Raw genomic sequence first — 14,355 nt, 5'->3', positions numbered from 1 at the left:
GAAAAGGAGGGCGAAGAAGAGGAAAAACAAATGAGCATGCTTAAATTGAAGTTGGATGTTCATAATGATTGTTTGTAAGTTTGCTTACTTGGTCTAAAGTGGTCTGAGAAACAGAGTAGTCCTCTATGCTGAGAGCCTCTTTGTTCTTTGAGAGCAGGGAGAAGATTCGGGCGAGAGAGGTGAGGGATGAGGGAAGCTGGTACTGGAGCATGTTGCGGTGCTTCTCCTTCAACGTGCTCCCTGGTAGCTCCCTTTCTATGAAGTCCATTACTGGCCTAAGGTCTGGGTCTGGTCCCGCCACCCGTAGGATGATTGTGTAGCCATCTCCAAATCTAACAAGTATATTAAATATATATACATTCAGTTTTTTTCCCCTGCTATGGGGCTGAAGACCAGTCTTTCCTTCATATGAATCAGCTGACAGAAATACAGAATCAGGATTGCTGCCATATATAGTCATAAACATAAAATAATACCATTAATCTTGCTAAAAGTGTAAAACGACTTTTTGTGAGCTACAATGTTGTGAGAGGTGATTTTTTGTGGTCTGACCTGTTTTTGAGATGCTGCACGCTGCCCAGACAGCGGAACCTGCCGTTGACCATGATGGCCATCCTGGTGCAAAGAGCTTCACACTCCTCCATACTATTACAAGACACATAAGAAAGATATTCATAAGGGGGGAATTAGAAAAAAAAGAAAAAAAAAGAAAGAATGTCCAGGTAAACAAACACATGGACCGGAAGGGCCTGTCGAACCTGTGAGAGGTCAGGACTACAGATCGCCCCTCTTTGATGATGCTCAGGATGGCGTTCCAGAGAGCACGACGTGCCTTGGGGTCCATGCCTGTAGTTGGTTCATCCTGCGAACATGTAAGAGCAGGTACTCAGCTGCTGCTACACAATCATATTTACGAGACAGTTCACTGACTTTAGGAGCTTTAACATTCAGCAATGCTTTATTATTATTGTTATTATTAGTTTCACTGACCAGAAACACAACAGGTGGTCCTCCTATTAGAGCAATAGCAGTAGACAATTTCCTCATATTTCCTCCACTGTAGCTGCCAGCTGCCTTGTCCACATACTTCATCAAACCCAGTTTACGGATGCCCCAGTCTGCCACCTAGTGGAGGGTTAGAGTTTTGCGTGTGTTAAACTGACTTCTGGCTGAAACATCATATCATGGCTGAAAGTGTTATCATTATCAGGTAAAGTGTCTAGTTGAAATATAAAATAGGAAAAAAACCCAAACAAACAACAACACTGCACAAGTAGAATTATAGGTGTAGTTTACGTGTAAAAGGCAAATATGTATCACGTGTGTATGCTTGTTGCTGACCTCACAGACTTCCTTCTCGGGCACTCCTCTCAGGATAGCATAAAACTCGAGATGCTCTCTGCCAGTCAGTAGGTCATTGATAGCATCAAACTGAGGACAGTAGCCCATGTTCTGATGGACTTCATCTATCTCTGTGGTTACACTGCAGTAAGAGAAAATAGATTAAAGTGGTTTTTTTAAGTGATATGAAGAAAGAAAAAGAAACCTGAAATGTAACACCTTTTCATGAATTAAGTAGTGTTGTAATCTACATAGTGTCGTATGATATGACGTCTTTTCTTGTCTCTCACCTCTTGCCAGCCAGGTAGGCCTCGCCACTTGTTACCACAGAATCTCCTGTCAGCATTTTGAAGGTGCTGGTTTTTCCTGCTCCATTCACCCCCAGCAAACCAAAACACTGCAGGAAAGAGGAAGAATATATTCTACTTAATATTTCACATTCAAAATGCCATTTGCTAATCCTTAACTGAAAAAGAAATTACTCATCCTCATATGTATAAAAGCTAAAAGACAGCAATACCTCTCCAGGAGGGATGCCAACACACAGCCGGTCCACTGCTGGCTTCTGTTTACGCTTGTAAATCTTGGTGAGCTGTCTGAGCTCCAGGATGTCTGACTGTCCTCCACCGCTGAGGATCCGCTGTCGCTCTCTTGCCACATCCTCGTCTTCCTCTCCGATGGGCTTCAGATGACTAGTGGATGACCTGAAAGTTACGGAGGAAAGGAGTTAAGTCTGAGTGTTGTGATATGGAGAACAAAGTTTAATGCATTTAAAACAGAATAATCACATGTATGTAATAAGTTTCCCCCACCTGGCCTTGAAGCAGAAGTGATACTGAATGAGGACGGTTATACAGAAGAAGACAACACCCTCAATGGCCATTGCAAACAAGTTCTTTCCAACCATGTCCCAGGCCAGAGGAGAGCGGAACCGGTTTTCACCTACAACAGGACATACATTTTAGGAACAAACACTTATTTTTCGTACCTTGTCAAAAACTAATAAGAACACATTTATTGCTGTAGTTAACAACTGCCTGCTGTGTTTACCGAATCTCTCCAGAGCATCAGCCATTGCTTGATTCTTCACCATGTCAATAAGTCCTCTTCCCAAGCAGAAGTGAGGGAAGATGAGGAACACATTCTTCAGGATATCATTAATGCCACCGATTTCCTGAAGGAGGAATGAAGGCAGCATTTAGCCAAGAAAGGTTGAAAATTCAATGTCAGTCATTCAAAAACCTGCAACTCTAGATATTTTTGAGTAATTCCTTACAAATTTACAAGTCTCCTGCTACTAATAACTGCTTACATTGCTTCCAAACAGCTCGAGAACAAATGTGGACACGCTGCCGTTGATTCCTATCAGTATGTTGACGCTAGTAAGAACCACGTAGGCTGTGCTGGGTATTTTAAAGAAAAATGAAGCTGGGTACATCAGAGGGGTGATTGACCATCTGAAAAAAGACACAAACAGAATTTTATATGAAAACAGGTTAAAGATAAACAAAAACGGAAAGAGACAAAGAAATTGTGTTTGTGCCTAATTTACCCATATAGTAGCAGCAGCAGAGCCAGCACAGGCAGATTGGTGGAGGAGACGTAGGCGTCTTGTTGGAAACACACAAAGATGATGATCACCAGTGTGGCGGGAACGATGTAGTTACACTGCAAATGGGATAAAAAAATGTACTTTCAATAAGCTAGATGTTGTATCACGACTGTGGTTTTCAAGTCTTTTTCAAGTCTTGAGCCAAATGAACCTTAAGTTTCGAAAAACTAAAATGACTTACCATATCCCAGACAAAGTTGGCCAGCCAGTAGAGGAAGGGTTGTACTCCACTAATGAAGTGCATGTGTTTAGCCTTGTTCACTCTCTCTTGGATGAGAAAGACCACAAAACTGGCGGGCACAAAGGACATGGCGAAGATGACGCAAATGGACACGAGCACGTCCACCGATGTTGTCATCCTGGAAAAGAAATAACAAAAGACACAACGGGAGTAAGGAGAGGCCAAAGAGATAGTTAAACCTTTGAATTCAGCACTGTAGTCACTGTAATACTCACAACGCGACTTGTGAGAGCTGCTCCTTGGTGAGGTTGAGTGGATGATTGTAGGCAGTGATGCCAAACTTTGTGGGGTCTTTTCCACCTGGCAGACTGACCCGTAGAATGGCGTTGTTCATCACATTGAGGAAGGAACCAATGCTGTGCCAGCCTTTGTTGTTAAACCAAATCTGCATTAAGAGAGGCAATTGTGAGAGTTTCACTTGATGTAACATTAGAGACTAAATAAAAGGAGCTTAGACATAAAACAGCAGCTTGGAGATCAGCTAAGTGTTACAAGTCTGTAAGAGTAAAGAAAGTCTACAGCATTCATTTATTTTACCCCCTCTTGAGCACTTATTATCTTTCCACAGTCAAAGTAGCACTTAAAAAAACCCACTTAGGTTCTAATGTTATAGTGCATTTGCTGTTATTTTGGACACCAAATAGTGCCAGACACCATTTGCATTTAAAATGTGAAAGTACAAGTACAAGAAAAATACACATTACTTGATACTCTGTAAGAAAGAAAACATAGGGCAATAAATCTCACCAATGTGGAGGGGAATCTATGTAATGTTCATTATCTATGACATACTCAACATAAATAGCATGTAGGTTGAGTACTACACATTTTGTGTGCAAGCTGCAGGTTTAACAATGGCACTGTTGAAGGAATTGATCAAGGAGGCTTAACTGTAATGTCCAGAGCCACGTGCTGTTGTATAACTGCTGTCTCGTGTGTGCATGTGTGCGTGTGTGTGCTAACCTTGACGTTATTCTTGGTGTCCAATCCTTGGATGAAACTGGAAAGACTGTGAAAGAAACGATCTGCTGCAGCTCCCTGGAGAATGGGCGAGGCAGCAGACAGAAGAAGTGAGCCAAGTCTTTTTTTAGCACATGTGTAAACTGACACTGCTCAGACTTGTAATAAGATACCATGTTTATCATCAGTACAGCTGTAATTATAACAGCACAGACAGACCCCCTGTAAGAGTCTTATCCCGACAAAATCAAAGCAGGCCATTATGGAACGGTTTATGGATTATGTAGTACATAATGTAATAAAATCTCTTACTCTTTCAAGATGGAAACGTCTCCTCAGCTGAGCAATTGCCCGATCAGTTTCATCTGCGTGGGCCAGAAATTGTGAACTCCTTGCACCTAATGAGAATCCGCCATATCTGCAATAGATTACAGCCATTTTAATACTTTGAAAGGACACAGCGGAGAAGCACTCACTCAGTATTATTGATTTGTGAAGGAACTAAAGATGCATCATGTCTGTTACTGTACCTGAACTCGTTGACCCAGATCTTGTTCTTCAGGCTGTAAGAAAGGAAAAGAAATTACTCAGTGCTTGATAGTTGCTTGAATGAGAACAATTTGCATTAAAAAAAAATCAAGGTAAATAATAATAACATGTCAGAGGAGTGTTACCTCTTGCCAATGATCTGAGCGTAGGTCTTAACCAGATAGTCTGAAACGTTTCTGCCTGTCAAATTCTGCAGAGTGTCTGTCTCACTGAGCTTCATCTGGATACAAAAACAGACAAATCAGTTATTTCGTGTTCATTATTCATCTAGTTGGTTGCTCACACTCATTATATGACTTTTGTTTTAACTGGTTTTAGATTTTATTTGCCATCTCAATTTCAATTATTTATTTATACAGAGCCAAATCACAACAACAGTCGCCTCAAGGTAATTTATGTTGTAAAGTAAAGACCCTAGAATAATACAAAGAAAACAGAGAAAATATAATCATATGACCCCCTATGAGCAAGTGCTTTGGTAACAATGAGAAGGAAAGAACTCTAACCTGTGGTGGTGGAAGCCCCCCAGCTCCAGATGGACACTCGGGCAGCATCCTCTTGCGCCCTTCGCAGCTGCACTCACACAATGGAGACGGATTCTGCATGGTCCAATTTCCTTTGTCAAACATGTCCTTCACACTTTGAGAGACTTGAGGGACCGACCACTCATCTTGAACTGCAGTGCAGGGAATGTCCCTGGAGCATAAAGAGGGCGCTCATATTAAAATCTCCAATTTGTCCATATGCATTAAGCATTCTTCCTGAAATTCTGACTGATTCTTACACGATCTATAATATAGATCTAAATATTTTTCCTAAATGTAAGTTAACTCACGGTATTGGCTGTCCTTCCATGCAGCGTGTTCCAAAGCCAGGTTCTGCTGTCAGAGCTCCAAGCAGATTGTTGGTATGAGGGTCTTCAGGCATGTCATTACTGCAAAGGCACAAACAAAACACATTCCTTTTAATAACACATGCCATTTTAAACTATCTCTAAAAGTAGGAGAAATACATGTTAAAAGAACATCGTCACAAAATTCTACTTAGCATTTACAGCTTTGGTAAGAACACTAAAGGATAGGCAGCGTTATGTAACGTTTTACATCTTTAATGGGCTGAGAAAAATGGGCTATTTTGCAAAACAATGGATTAAAGTTCTTTGCAGACAGATTTTATCTTACCTGATGAAGGTAAACTGTTCTCCATACATGCCAGGATCCAGAGCCAGGCTGGGGTACTTTCCAAATGGAGGAACGATCAGGCTGAAGACCAAGGCAATACACACAAACACTGCCGGAAGCACAATCTGAAAGATAACAGCACTGATGTTAAAAGAGAAAAATACAGCTATTATTTTATAGAATCAGAATCAGCATCAGAAAGACTTTTATTTATCCCCAAGGGGCAATTAAGTTAGTAGTTAGGAAGAGCCTCATGATTGAGCGAGGCATAAACATTCATATAATGGCTAGCACTGTGTGTAGAGCCCATATATGTGGGTTTAATGCCAGTATACCTGGGCAAAAAAGCCCTTCCTAGAGCGTCGAGCATAGAGGAATCGTTTCCACAGTAGTGCTACAAACTGCTGTCTCTTCAGACTCCAGCCTTTCACTTGGTATGACCCTTTGCCATCTGTTCCACTAAGCCAGTCGGTCTCACGGGATTCTGAACACAGACAACATGATACCCATCAGCAAAACTGCAGTGTGACAACATGGAAACATAACTTGTGACACATGGATTGTAATAACTTAATGTCTGCAAATTTGTAATTTTGTTTATATTTATATATCTGGTAAAATGAAACTTTAGGTACAAGCATAGGCTGAAAGATTTGATGAATGATAGCGAAAAAGATCTTTGCTATCACTGCACTTCATGCTGGGTAATCCATTTCTACCTGGGTCACCTTCAGAGTCATTGAAATCAAAGTCATCCTCAGTGAAGGGTTTCAGGCAGCTCTGGTGATCTCCGAACGCATGACGACGACGGGTTCTGGTGGGCACGACTCCATCTGCAGCCACATGAGAATCAGTGAGCTGAGCTAAACTATTTAAATTCCATTGTTTTGTCTTTTCTATGTTCCCTGATGCTTCTTATTTAAGACTCAGTGTACACAGCATTTAATTTCTAATTATTTCATCTAATGTTTACCAACAAATGGTGTTATAATGTAGATTGCATAGGAGACGTTAGGTGTGGAAATGTTGGAATAAATATCCCAGATTTACCTGAGAGCTCAACTGAATCCACTCCACTGTCCTCAGCCACTTTCAAGAAAATCTGAAGAGTTAGAGGGAAATAAATTAAAATACTGGCTAAGGTGAAAACAGACTGCAAAAAATAATGCAAATGACATATAAATATGTAAAAAAAGTTAACTCCAACCAAATGAAAATGTAGTATCTTACTTCTTCTAGGGTGGTATCAGATATTCCATAACTTGAGATTCCCAAGTCAGTCAGTCGGTCATCAAGCTCATGAAAGAGCTCCACAAAGGCGCCATCTTTTGCAGCCTGGTAGGGCAAGACATAGGCGAGTTCATGGCCGAGATCCTCCACCAGGCGAGCCTCAGGGACATGCTTGAAAATCACATTGGAAATGAGGGAGACATCTGTGGGGAAGAAAAAGCAGAGAGAGTGAGAAGTTAGTAAACGGACAGAGGTCATTTTACATTACAGCTTTCCTTTTTGGAGCTCAAACTGATAATGTGGGCTTAATTTTATAAGAAAGACAGCCACTTTGTTATTGATTCTTACCAATAGTAGTGGTTTCACTTTCTGGTTCACTGCCAAGACCAGCATCTGAACTGCTTTCTGATACATTGTCCTCCTGTTTAAAAGACAAGACAATGTTAAGAGGGAAGACTAAATCAGTTGTCCTTCATTAGCAATCAGCATGTATATTTTCTATTTTACTATAGTAGAGTATATTTCTGTATTAATGATACAGAAAGTTTTTTTTTCTTCATTTGAAAAAGCTTAATATTGCTTTTTACATTTCTTGTACCTTTTCTGTTTTCTTGCTATAGGAGACTGTGCTGGCAGAATTCCTGCATGACTGTAGTGTCAAGTCATAGTCTCTCTTGACCAGGGTCAGGTAGTAGCCTGTCCCCAAGTGGGTCTTCAGGAAAAGAGAGGAGCCTACGCAACACAGCTTCCCGTGCGAAATGATGGCAATGCGGTCACCCAGGATGTCAGCCTCGTCCATGTGATGAGTGGACAGGATGATAGTGCGGCCTAAGAATAGAAAAAACTGAATTTGTCATTTCATTCTTGGGGGTGGATTTCTTGACTCAAATTCTATGTAAAACTACAAAAATAACAAGCTAAGACAATATCAGATCTAGTTACCTTGTCTGTATTTGAGCAAGAGATCCCAGATGCCCCTGCGTGCGTAGGGATCAACACCAGCTGTGGGTTCATCCAGAATCACAACCTTTGAACCACCAACAAAAGCCAAGGCCACTGACAGCTTCCTCTGCATCCCACCTAAAAAGACATCAAGAAATAAAAGTCAGAGACAGACTTTCTGTAGAAGCGTTAAACAGAAAATCCCTTTGCACAACCTGCCCACTGAAATAAATCAAATTTAAACTGACCGGACAGGGTGCTTGTGCGAGACTTTCGTTTGTGAGGCAGTCCAACATCATTCACAATTTGTTCCATTTCCGCCTTCACCTTCTCCTCTGAAAGACCCTTCAGGCGGGCGTAGAACCAGATGTGTTCCTCGACTGTCAACCTGCATTACAGCAAGCAACAGTTCACTTAACAGCCAAAGCACAAAAGACTGAAAGTTTCCACAAAAGTCTGTCCCCCAGTAACGCATACGTACATGCTGAAAAGTACGTTGTGTTGAGGGCATACACCCAGATTCTGCCGGATTGTGCTGAGTTCAGAACGAATGTCTTTGCCGAGAATGTAGGCTGTGCCAGAGGTGGGTGGAAACAGCCCTGTCAGGATTGACCTTGATCAGAAACAAGAAGGAAACACAAAAATACAGTCAGCACTTCAGCTGAGCAAACTTTTAAATCCTTTATCAAGTGTCAAACTCTCAGCTCAGCAAAACTTGGGAGTACTGTAGACAACATGTGCACTATCTTACATAGTTGTGGTTTTGCCAGCTCCATTGTGTCCGAGGAAGGAGGTGATCTGTCCCTCATAGAATCTCAGGGACAGCCCGTCCACGGCCAGTTTGTTTCCATGGCTGTAGATCTTCACGAGATTCTCAATGTAAACACCTGGCTCTATGTGGCTTGGCTCTTCCTCAATGCAGACAGCTGCAAATCAGACACAAAAAAACAGCATAATTTATCCTGGTATGCCATCCAAACTTTAAGTAGTTTAAAGTGAAGATGTGTTGTATATCTAAAAATTATGATAATAATGATTATGATATGTACCATCAGCGTTACCCTTCTTTGACAGAGGGGTGGAGATGTTCTTGTTCTCTTTTTCTCCACACCAATATGTCCTAGTGAAGGGAAAATACCAGGGCCTAGGGATCCCATACTGACCTGTAACAGAATGTATTGCTTGTCAAATAATTCATATTGCTCATGTGCAATTTGTCCGCTAAAGGGAAAAATACCCAAACTGCAAAGTTTTTGCACAACTCACCAGGGAACACAGCTTCAATGTACCAGGTCATTATTCCGTACAACACAGCGTCAAACAGCATGAGGCAGATGGAGGTGGTCAGGTTGTAGCTGTCTTCCTCTAGAGGGCTGGCAAGTAGGTTTGACCACTGTATTCCCACTCCTTGCTCCTCAAAGAGGGCAAAGTACTCACATCCAAAACCGAAAGCCACAGGAGAAAGGAGACTCTGTGAAAATGAAAGAGCATTCAAATTTTAGGACAGAAAATTATGCCTGCATACAGCAAGCTTGTTTTTAATCACTATATTCAAACATAGAAGTAATATTTTAAGACAAAGAGTACAAAATGCAAAAGAATCATGTTTGTATTCATAAGTGTGTAATTAAATCTATTCAACACACCACAACAATTTTTGCTCCAAAGCCCACGTAGTCCTGCCAGGCAACACAAAGCACGTAGGGCAGGTAGAGAGTGAAGTATATAATGCCACCGCAGGCGGCTGCCAAGTTGGCACGAGAAAACAGCGTGCTGATGAGAAAGCACTGCATGATGGTAACTACGCCAAACGATCCCAGGAAGAGAAACACAACGCCGGAGTCACTGTAAGGCAGCAGGTTACCCATCTGAGAAGGACGTCAGACAAAAGAGACAGGGAGAGAAAAGAATGATGTCAGTTGTTTTCCACCTTTTAATTAAATTTGGAGACATCATGGAAAAAGAGTGACTTAATTGTGCTGAGTATGAACATCTGCAATGATCAGTGCGAGCATGTTCACTTGTTTTCTATAATTTGCTGACATTCCTTCATGGTGACATATTGGGCATACGTGTGTGTGCCTGTGGCTGCACCAACCTTCAATAACATCACCAACAACCCAGCGCTGATCAGCAGGGGGATTAAACTGCTGATGAACCAGCTGAGCCAAAGGGTGCCGTTGTTCAGTCCCATGATTCTCATAGTCTCTTTGAGACGTGCCTCTTTCTCGTATACCACTCCCTTGATGATGATAGCTACTGAGTACATCCATGCCAAGGTCATGAAAAGAGGCATTGACCGACTCATCACACGCAGGAATCTGAAAAAGCGCATTGAATGTTACACACATATCCTCTGTAGAACTGAAACACATTCTTTTTTTAACCACAGCATTCACTTACATATCATCAACGTAACAGGGGTAGGGCATCTGCTGAATGTAGATTCCTGTCTTCTGCTTGGTGCCGGTGACAGCTCTGATAATTCCTTGTTCGATTACATCCTGCAGGTAGGAAAACCCACCCCAGACATACCGCAGGTCCTCAAAGGGGTCTGCCCTGGGACCAGGGTCCCAATATCTGCAAAACAAGATGAAAATCAAGAGGGTCAAAGGAAAAGGGAAAATAAATAAAAAACGTCTGGTCAACAGGGCCACTTACCCGTCTTTAATCTTGTTTGTTCTCTCCACATTATCGATGTCCATACGAATTTTGTAATTGACATTGGGTGGCAGGTCAGTGCTGTTGTTGTGGGCAATGTCAGGAAACACGATTCCAGCCCAAAACCTCTGGTTATCAAGAAGACCCATGGACTTGTTGACCAATCGCTCCTCATTAGCCACTGGCTCCAGCTTGTCCAGGTTCACACACTGAAGGATTTTGATAAAGAATGGTTTTAATTACAGTTTAGCTAGAAAAAAGGCACTTTTGCAATAACTTTTATCTGAAAAGTGTTCATACTGAAGACGCCATCAGCCTGCAGACATCCAGTTCAAGTGTTAAGTCCTTAACAGCTCCAAAACAAACTACTCAGCTCTTACGAATGCTAAAAAAGTTTCAGCTCAAGTAGTCACACAGTTTCTCAGAATTACATTTATTTAAACTGGAAAACAGCAATGAACTTTACACCTGATTGCACAAACTCAGGTGCTTTTGTAACCACACCAGGATTGTTTAGCTGATTTGTTGAGAGCTCCTACAGATTAGCTTCAGACTTTTTTAGTTGACAGAAGCAGACTTGTACCAGATCCTCCCACAGCAAGTCTCTACTGTGCCAACAGAAAGCTAGAAAGCATAATGAAATGTGGGTGGACGATAACAATTAAAATACACCATATGCTACATATGTATGTCATTTTTGACTGTGTACGGTTGTCCTCGACACAGTTCACAGTGCAAGAAGCTTCACACATCATATGATCTTAAAGGGTGAAACAGTCAGTAGGTCAGTGAGTTGTTTGTGATTTTGCTGAACATGTAATTGACCCTAAGTGAGGCTTTTTAAGTGATTTGTATTGCATTTGTGCATTTAATAACATTATCCGCAGTGGCTAGAGACAACAGGTCAGACAAAACCAGGTCAGATTCACATTGAGATTCACACTAAAATGATCAATTACAGTAATAAAATTATCTATATATGGGAAGTAAATAGCTGTGAGGATCTGAAAGCAGTTCAAATGCACTGAACAGTCGAAGATGATGGCAGATTTGTACTGTGATGCCAAAAAATGTGAAATTAGCTGTTATTTTTCTGCATGCATGAACACCTATTCTACAGACATAACTTCAGACTCACGTTATTATGGCTTTAATCCCAAAATCTCAAAAAACATGGCAGCACATGACAGTTTGTTGTGCACTTTTTGCTAATACATCCTTTTATTAACACTAACCTCCATGAAACGAGAAATGGTCTGTATGGCGTGGTTGGTTTCATTGAAGACGTCTCTCCAGGTGTAGACCGATCCTGCGTGTTTTTTGTTAACTGAGGTCTTAGAGAGGAATGCTGCTATGTCTGACACGCGCAACTCAGTCCCACTAAGCTGGGTGTTAAGGAACATAGCGCTGGCATTATTCTGGAGCAGGGTCTGCAAAAAGAAAAAATAACATTTAATAACAAATAAAATCAAAATAACAATGCTGATTTTGATAGAAAAAATTTTTAAGATGCTGGAAAAGCTGAAAGTTCTTTTTTCTTTCATTTAAATTGTCTTTTAACCTTCTTCTTTTTGTGATGCAAAATGCCAAACTGTGAAAAACTCCTGCATGCATTCTTGCTTGTTCAGGCAGTTTATCCCTGACAGCAACTTATCATTAAACTCAAAATGCAGCTCATTATCAGTCAGTAACATCAAAGTATTTTTACAACCCTTCACCACCAGGTGGTGCTTTATGTAATTCCCACATGAAAATGCTGAACAGATTTCTCAGGCACAGCCATGCACTGATGTATTTTTGAGAACATAATAACAAGTAAACTGACTCCAATAGGATGAATCCAGAACGATGCTCACTAATCGTGGCAGAACAAGTAGTCAACCAAGCACATGTGTGGTTGGTCCGGCTCTTTTCTTATTTGAACGAGAACAAGTGTGGCCTAAATGAGATCAGTTCTTAGTTTTGGTTTACGAGGTTTTTTTCCTCAGCTGCCAAATTCTCATTTCGATAGCTTCAAATAAATTCATCAAAAAAATCCCAGAACATAAACACTCTTTGCTATTGAGGTCACATCAGATATATAATTATACATAATTACATTTCAGTAAAGGCGATCCTTTCATGTAAACAGGAAGCACACAAAGCAGACAGTGCTGATGTGTGCCAAAGGAAAATGCCCCTGCACGCACTCACCCTGACCATGTCCATTTCCTCGCTATTCTCCATGAAGTTCCAAATCTTGGGCTTCATCTCCTCCCACATCCCTCCAAGGTCCCTCAGCACACCCAGCTCCTGGAAGGTCTTATTAACCTGAAAGACCCACCAAAGATAATTTCATTTAATGGTTCATACACACCTCTAATGGGGATTTTATATGTTAAGCGATAGCTATACCTCGTGGATGATCCTCTGTGTTGCTGGAGTGTCTGGTGTATAAAGGATCTTCCCCATGAGAAGGGGCTTCAGAGCTCGCCAGATCATTCTGGAAATGGGACTGGACTCCAGGTTCTTCATCAAATTGTTACAATAAGGAGCTGAAAAATAAAAATAGAGACATTTAAATGGTGAACCTTGTATTAGTAACAACAAAATATTTGACTAACAAACTGTACTATTGTGAAACTAAATTGATAGGTGAGCTCTGGACACTTACTGGAGGAGTTATCGTAAGTGGAAATGGGTTCACTGTCATTATCGTTGCCGTGGTTTCCAAAAAGGGCCTTGTAGTTGTTGTCTTCATACCAGTTGAGAGACTTGATTTTGAGGCCCCCTCCCTCAGGATGTCCACAGACGATACGTGACACGGCCTGGTACATCTGATTTGGAGACCCTGTAGCATTTGCGGTAAGATACAGGATCTCCTTTCGCATATCCTTCCAACTCTTCATGCTGGAAAGCTGTAGTAGAGAGAGGCAGATAGAAATGTCAACATATTGATGATTGCTAGGTGGCAGTAGGTCAAATTAGAGATCTACTTCTCATGTCCTCAAAAAATCGGTTGACAATCTTTGGTTTGTCTACACAAATAGAGATAATGCTCCTGAAAAGACCTATTTTAGACACAAAATATCATCTTAATATATTAGAACAATTTTTATGTTTCAGGCAGGAGGCTTTTTTTTTTTTTACCATATTGCCTTTTTACAGTAAAGTAACTGCATATATTTAAGACTGTCACTTTTTTTTTTTTTAATTATGCAGATCCACATGGTTGAAATTCATCCTGAATGACAACATGAGTGTTTTTAATGCACCGCTGATCACTTCAAGTGTCATCCCATATGTGTTCAAAGTTGCTCTGCACACATTTCTTCTTCAGGTATTCTCAAATGTCCTGAATGATTAAACAGATAACGAGCAAAATGAAAATAATATGCCCACATCCTTATTTGAAAAGGGATCATTTGTGACAACAGTAATATAAAATGTTTGAGTGCCTGTGTGTGACACAGGAGGTGTGAAGATATTGAAGGTTATCATCTCCTCTATGGTTGGTATTCTGGACGTGGAAGTCAAGTGCTGCACTGAGGGGTGGAGACACTTAGCTGTCTGCCTGCCTCAGATAAATTTAACTGGTGTTCCTGGTCTATCGTTATGCCTGAGTATGTGTGTGCATGAGGAGAGGTCAGATAAAATGT

The 14,355-nt window shown here is 41.0% G+C and overlaps 1 protein-coding gene across 2 annotated transcripts in view; it reads right to left on the bottom strand.

Annotated features, from left to right (window-relative positions):
• LOC147328151 (phospholipid-transporting ATPase ABCA1-like) overlaps positions 1 to 14,355 on the bottom strand; it is a 35,286-nt gene that overhangs the window by 2,569 nt on the left and 18,362 nt on the right. The window contains exons 9-48 of one of the 2 annotated variants that reach the window (XM_086296322.1): positions 13,371 to 13,614; positions 13,112 to 13,251; positions 12,911 to 13,027; positions 11,953 to 12,147; positions 10,718 to 10,926; positions 10,460 to 10,636; positions 10,155 to 10,377; positions 9,703 to 9,924; positions 9,323 to 9,527; positions 9,106 to 9,219; positions 8,808 to 8,982; positions 8,538 to 8,669; positions 8,305 to 8,444; positions 8,057 to 8,194; positions 7,713 to 7,942; positions 7,463 to 7,535; positions 7,115 to 7,317; positions 6,935 to 6,986; positions 6,604 to 6,717; positions 6,220 to 6,368; positions 5,885 to 6,009; positions 5,539 to 5,637; positions 5,210 to 5,399; positions 4,829 to 4,923; positions 4,685 to 4,717; positions 4,467 to 4,572; positions 4,158 to 4,232; positions 3,410 to 3,579; positions 3,135 to 3,312; positions 2,894 to 3,009; positions 2,654 to 2,798; positions 2,392 to 2,515; positions 2,154 to 2,283; positions 1,862 to 2,045; positions 1,632 to 1,738; positions 1,342 to 1,483; positions 991 to 1,125; positions 759 to 862; positions 553 to 645; positions 89 to 332 (exon numbers count right to left, since the gene is read on the bottom strand). In XM_086296322.1, coding sequence (XP_086152448.1) covers positions 89 to 332; positions 553 to 645; positions 759 to 862; positions 991 to 1,125; positions 1,342 to 1,483; positions 1,632 to 1,738; positions 1,862 to 2,045; positions 2,154 to 2,283; positions 2,392 to 2,515; positions 2,654 to 2,798; positions 2,894 to 3,009; positions 3,135 to 3,312; positions 3,410 to 3,579; positions 4,158 to 4,232; positions 4,467 to 4,572; positions 4,685 to 4,717; positions 4,829 to 4,923; positions 5,210 to 5,399; positions 5,539 to 5,637; positions 5,885 to 6,009; positions 6,220 to 6,368; positions 6,604 to 6,717; positions 6,935 to 6,986; positions 7,115 to 7,317; positions 7,463 to 7,535; positions 7,713 to 7,942; positions 8,057 to 8,194; positions 8,305 to 8,444; positions 8,538 to 8,669; positions 8,808 to 8,982; positions 9,106 to 9,219; positions 9,323 to 9,527; positions 9,703 to 9,924; positions 10,155 to 10,377; positions 10,460 to 10,636; positions 10,718 to 10,926; positions 11,953 to 12,147; positions 12,911 to 13,027; positions 13,112 to 13,251; positions 13,371 to 13,614 — 5,847 coding nt within the window. The remainder of the gene's footprint in view (positions 1 to 88; positions 333 to 552; positions 646 to 758; positions 863 to 990; positions 1,126 to 1,341; positions 1,484 to 1,631; positions 1,739 to 1,861; positions 2,046 to 2,153; positions 2,284 to 2,391; positions 2,516 to 2,653; positions 2,799 to 2,893; positions 3,010 to 3,134; positions 3,313 to 3,409; positions 3,580 to 4,157; positions 4,233 to 4,466; positions 4,573 to 4,684; positions 4,718 to 4,828; positions 4,924 to 5,209; positions 5,400 to 5,538; positions 5,638 to 5,884; positions 6,010 to 6,219; positions 6,369 to 6,603; positions 6,718 to 6,934; positions 6,987 to 7,114; positions 7,318 to 7,462; positions 7,536 to 7,712; positions 7,943 to 8,056; positions 8,195 to 8,304; positions 8,445 to 8,537; positions 8,670 to 8,807; positions 8,983 to 9,105; positions 9,220 to 9,322; positions 9,528 to 9,702; positions 9,925 to 10,154; positions 10,378 to 10,459; positions 10,637 to 10,717; positions 10,927 to 11,952; positions 12,148 to 12,910; positions 13,028 to 13,111; positions 13,252 to 13,370; positions 13,615 to 14,355) is intronic. The other variant, XM_086296323.1, reaches the window with a different exon arrangement.

Source organism: Aulonocara sp. 'chitande type north' Nkhata Bay, linkage group LG6 (assembly GCF_057382095.1).
Source record: "Aulonocara sp. 'chitande type north' Nkhata Bay isolate Kocher_YH1m ecotype deep benthic linkage group LG6, A_spYH_male_GT1.1, whole genome shotgun sequence".
NCBI classification, from domain to species: Eukaryota; Metazoa; Chordata; class Actinopteri; order Cichliformes; family Cichlidae; genus Aulonocara; species Aulonocara sp. 'chitande type north' Nkhata Bay.
This window is presented reverse-complemented; position numbering and strand designations above follow the sequence as displayed.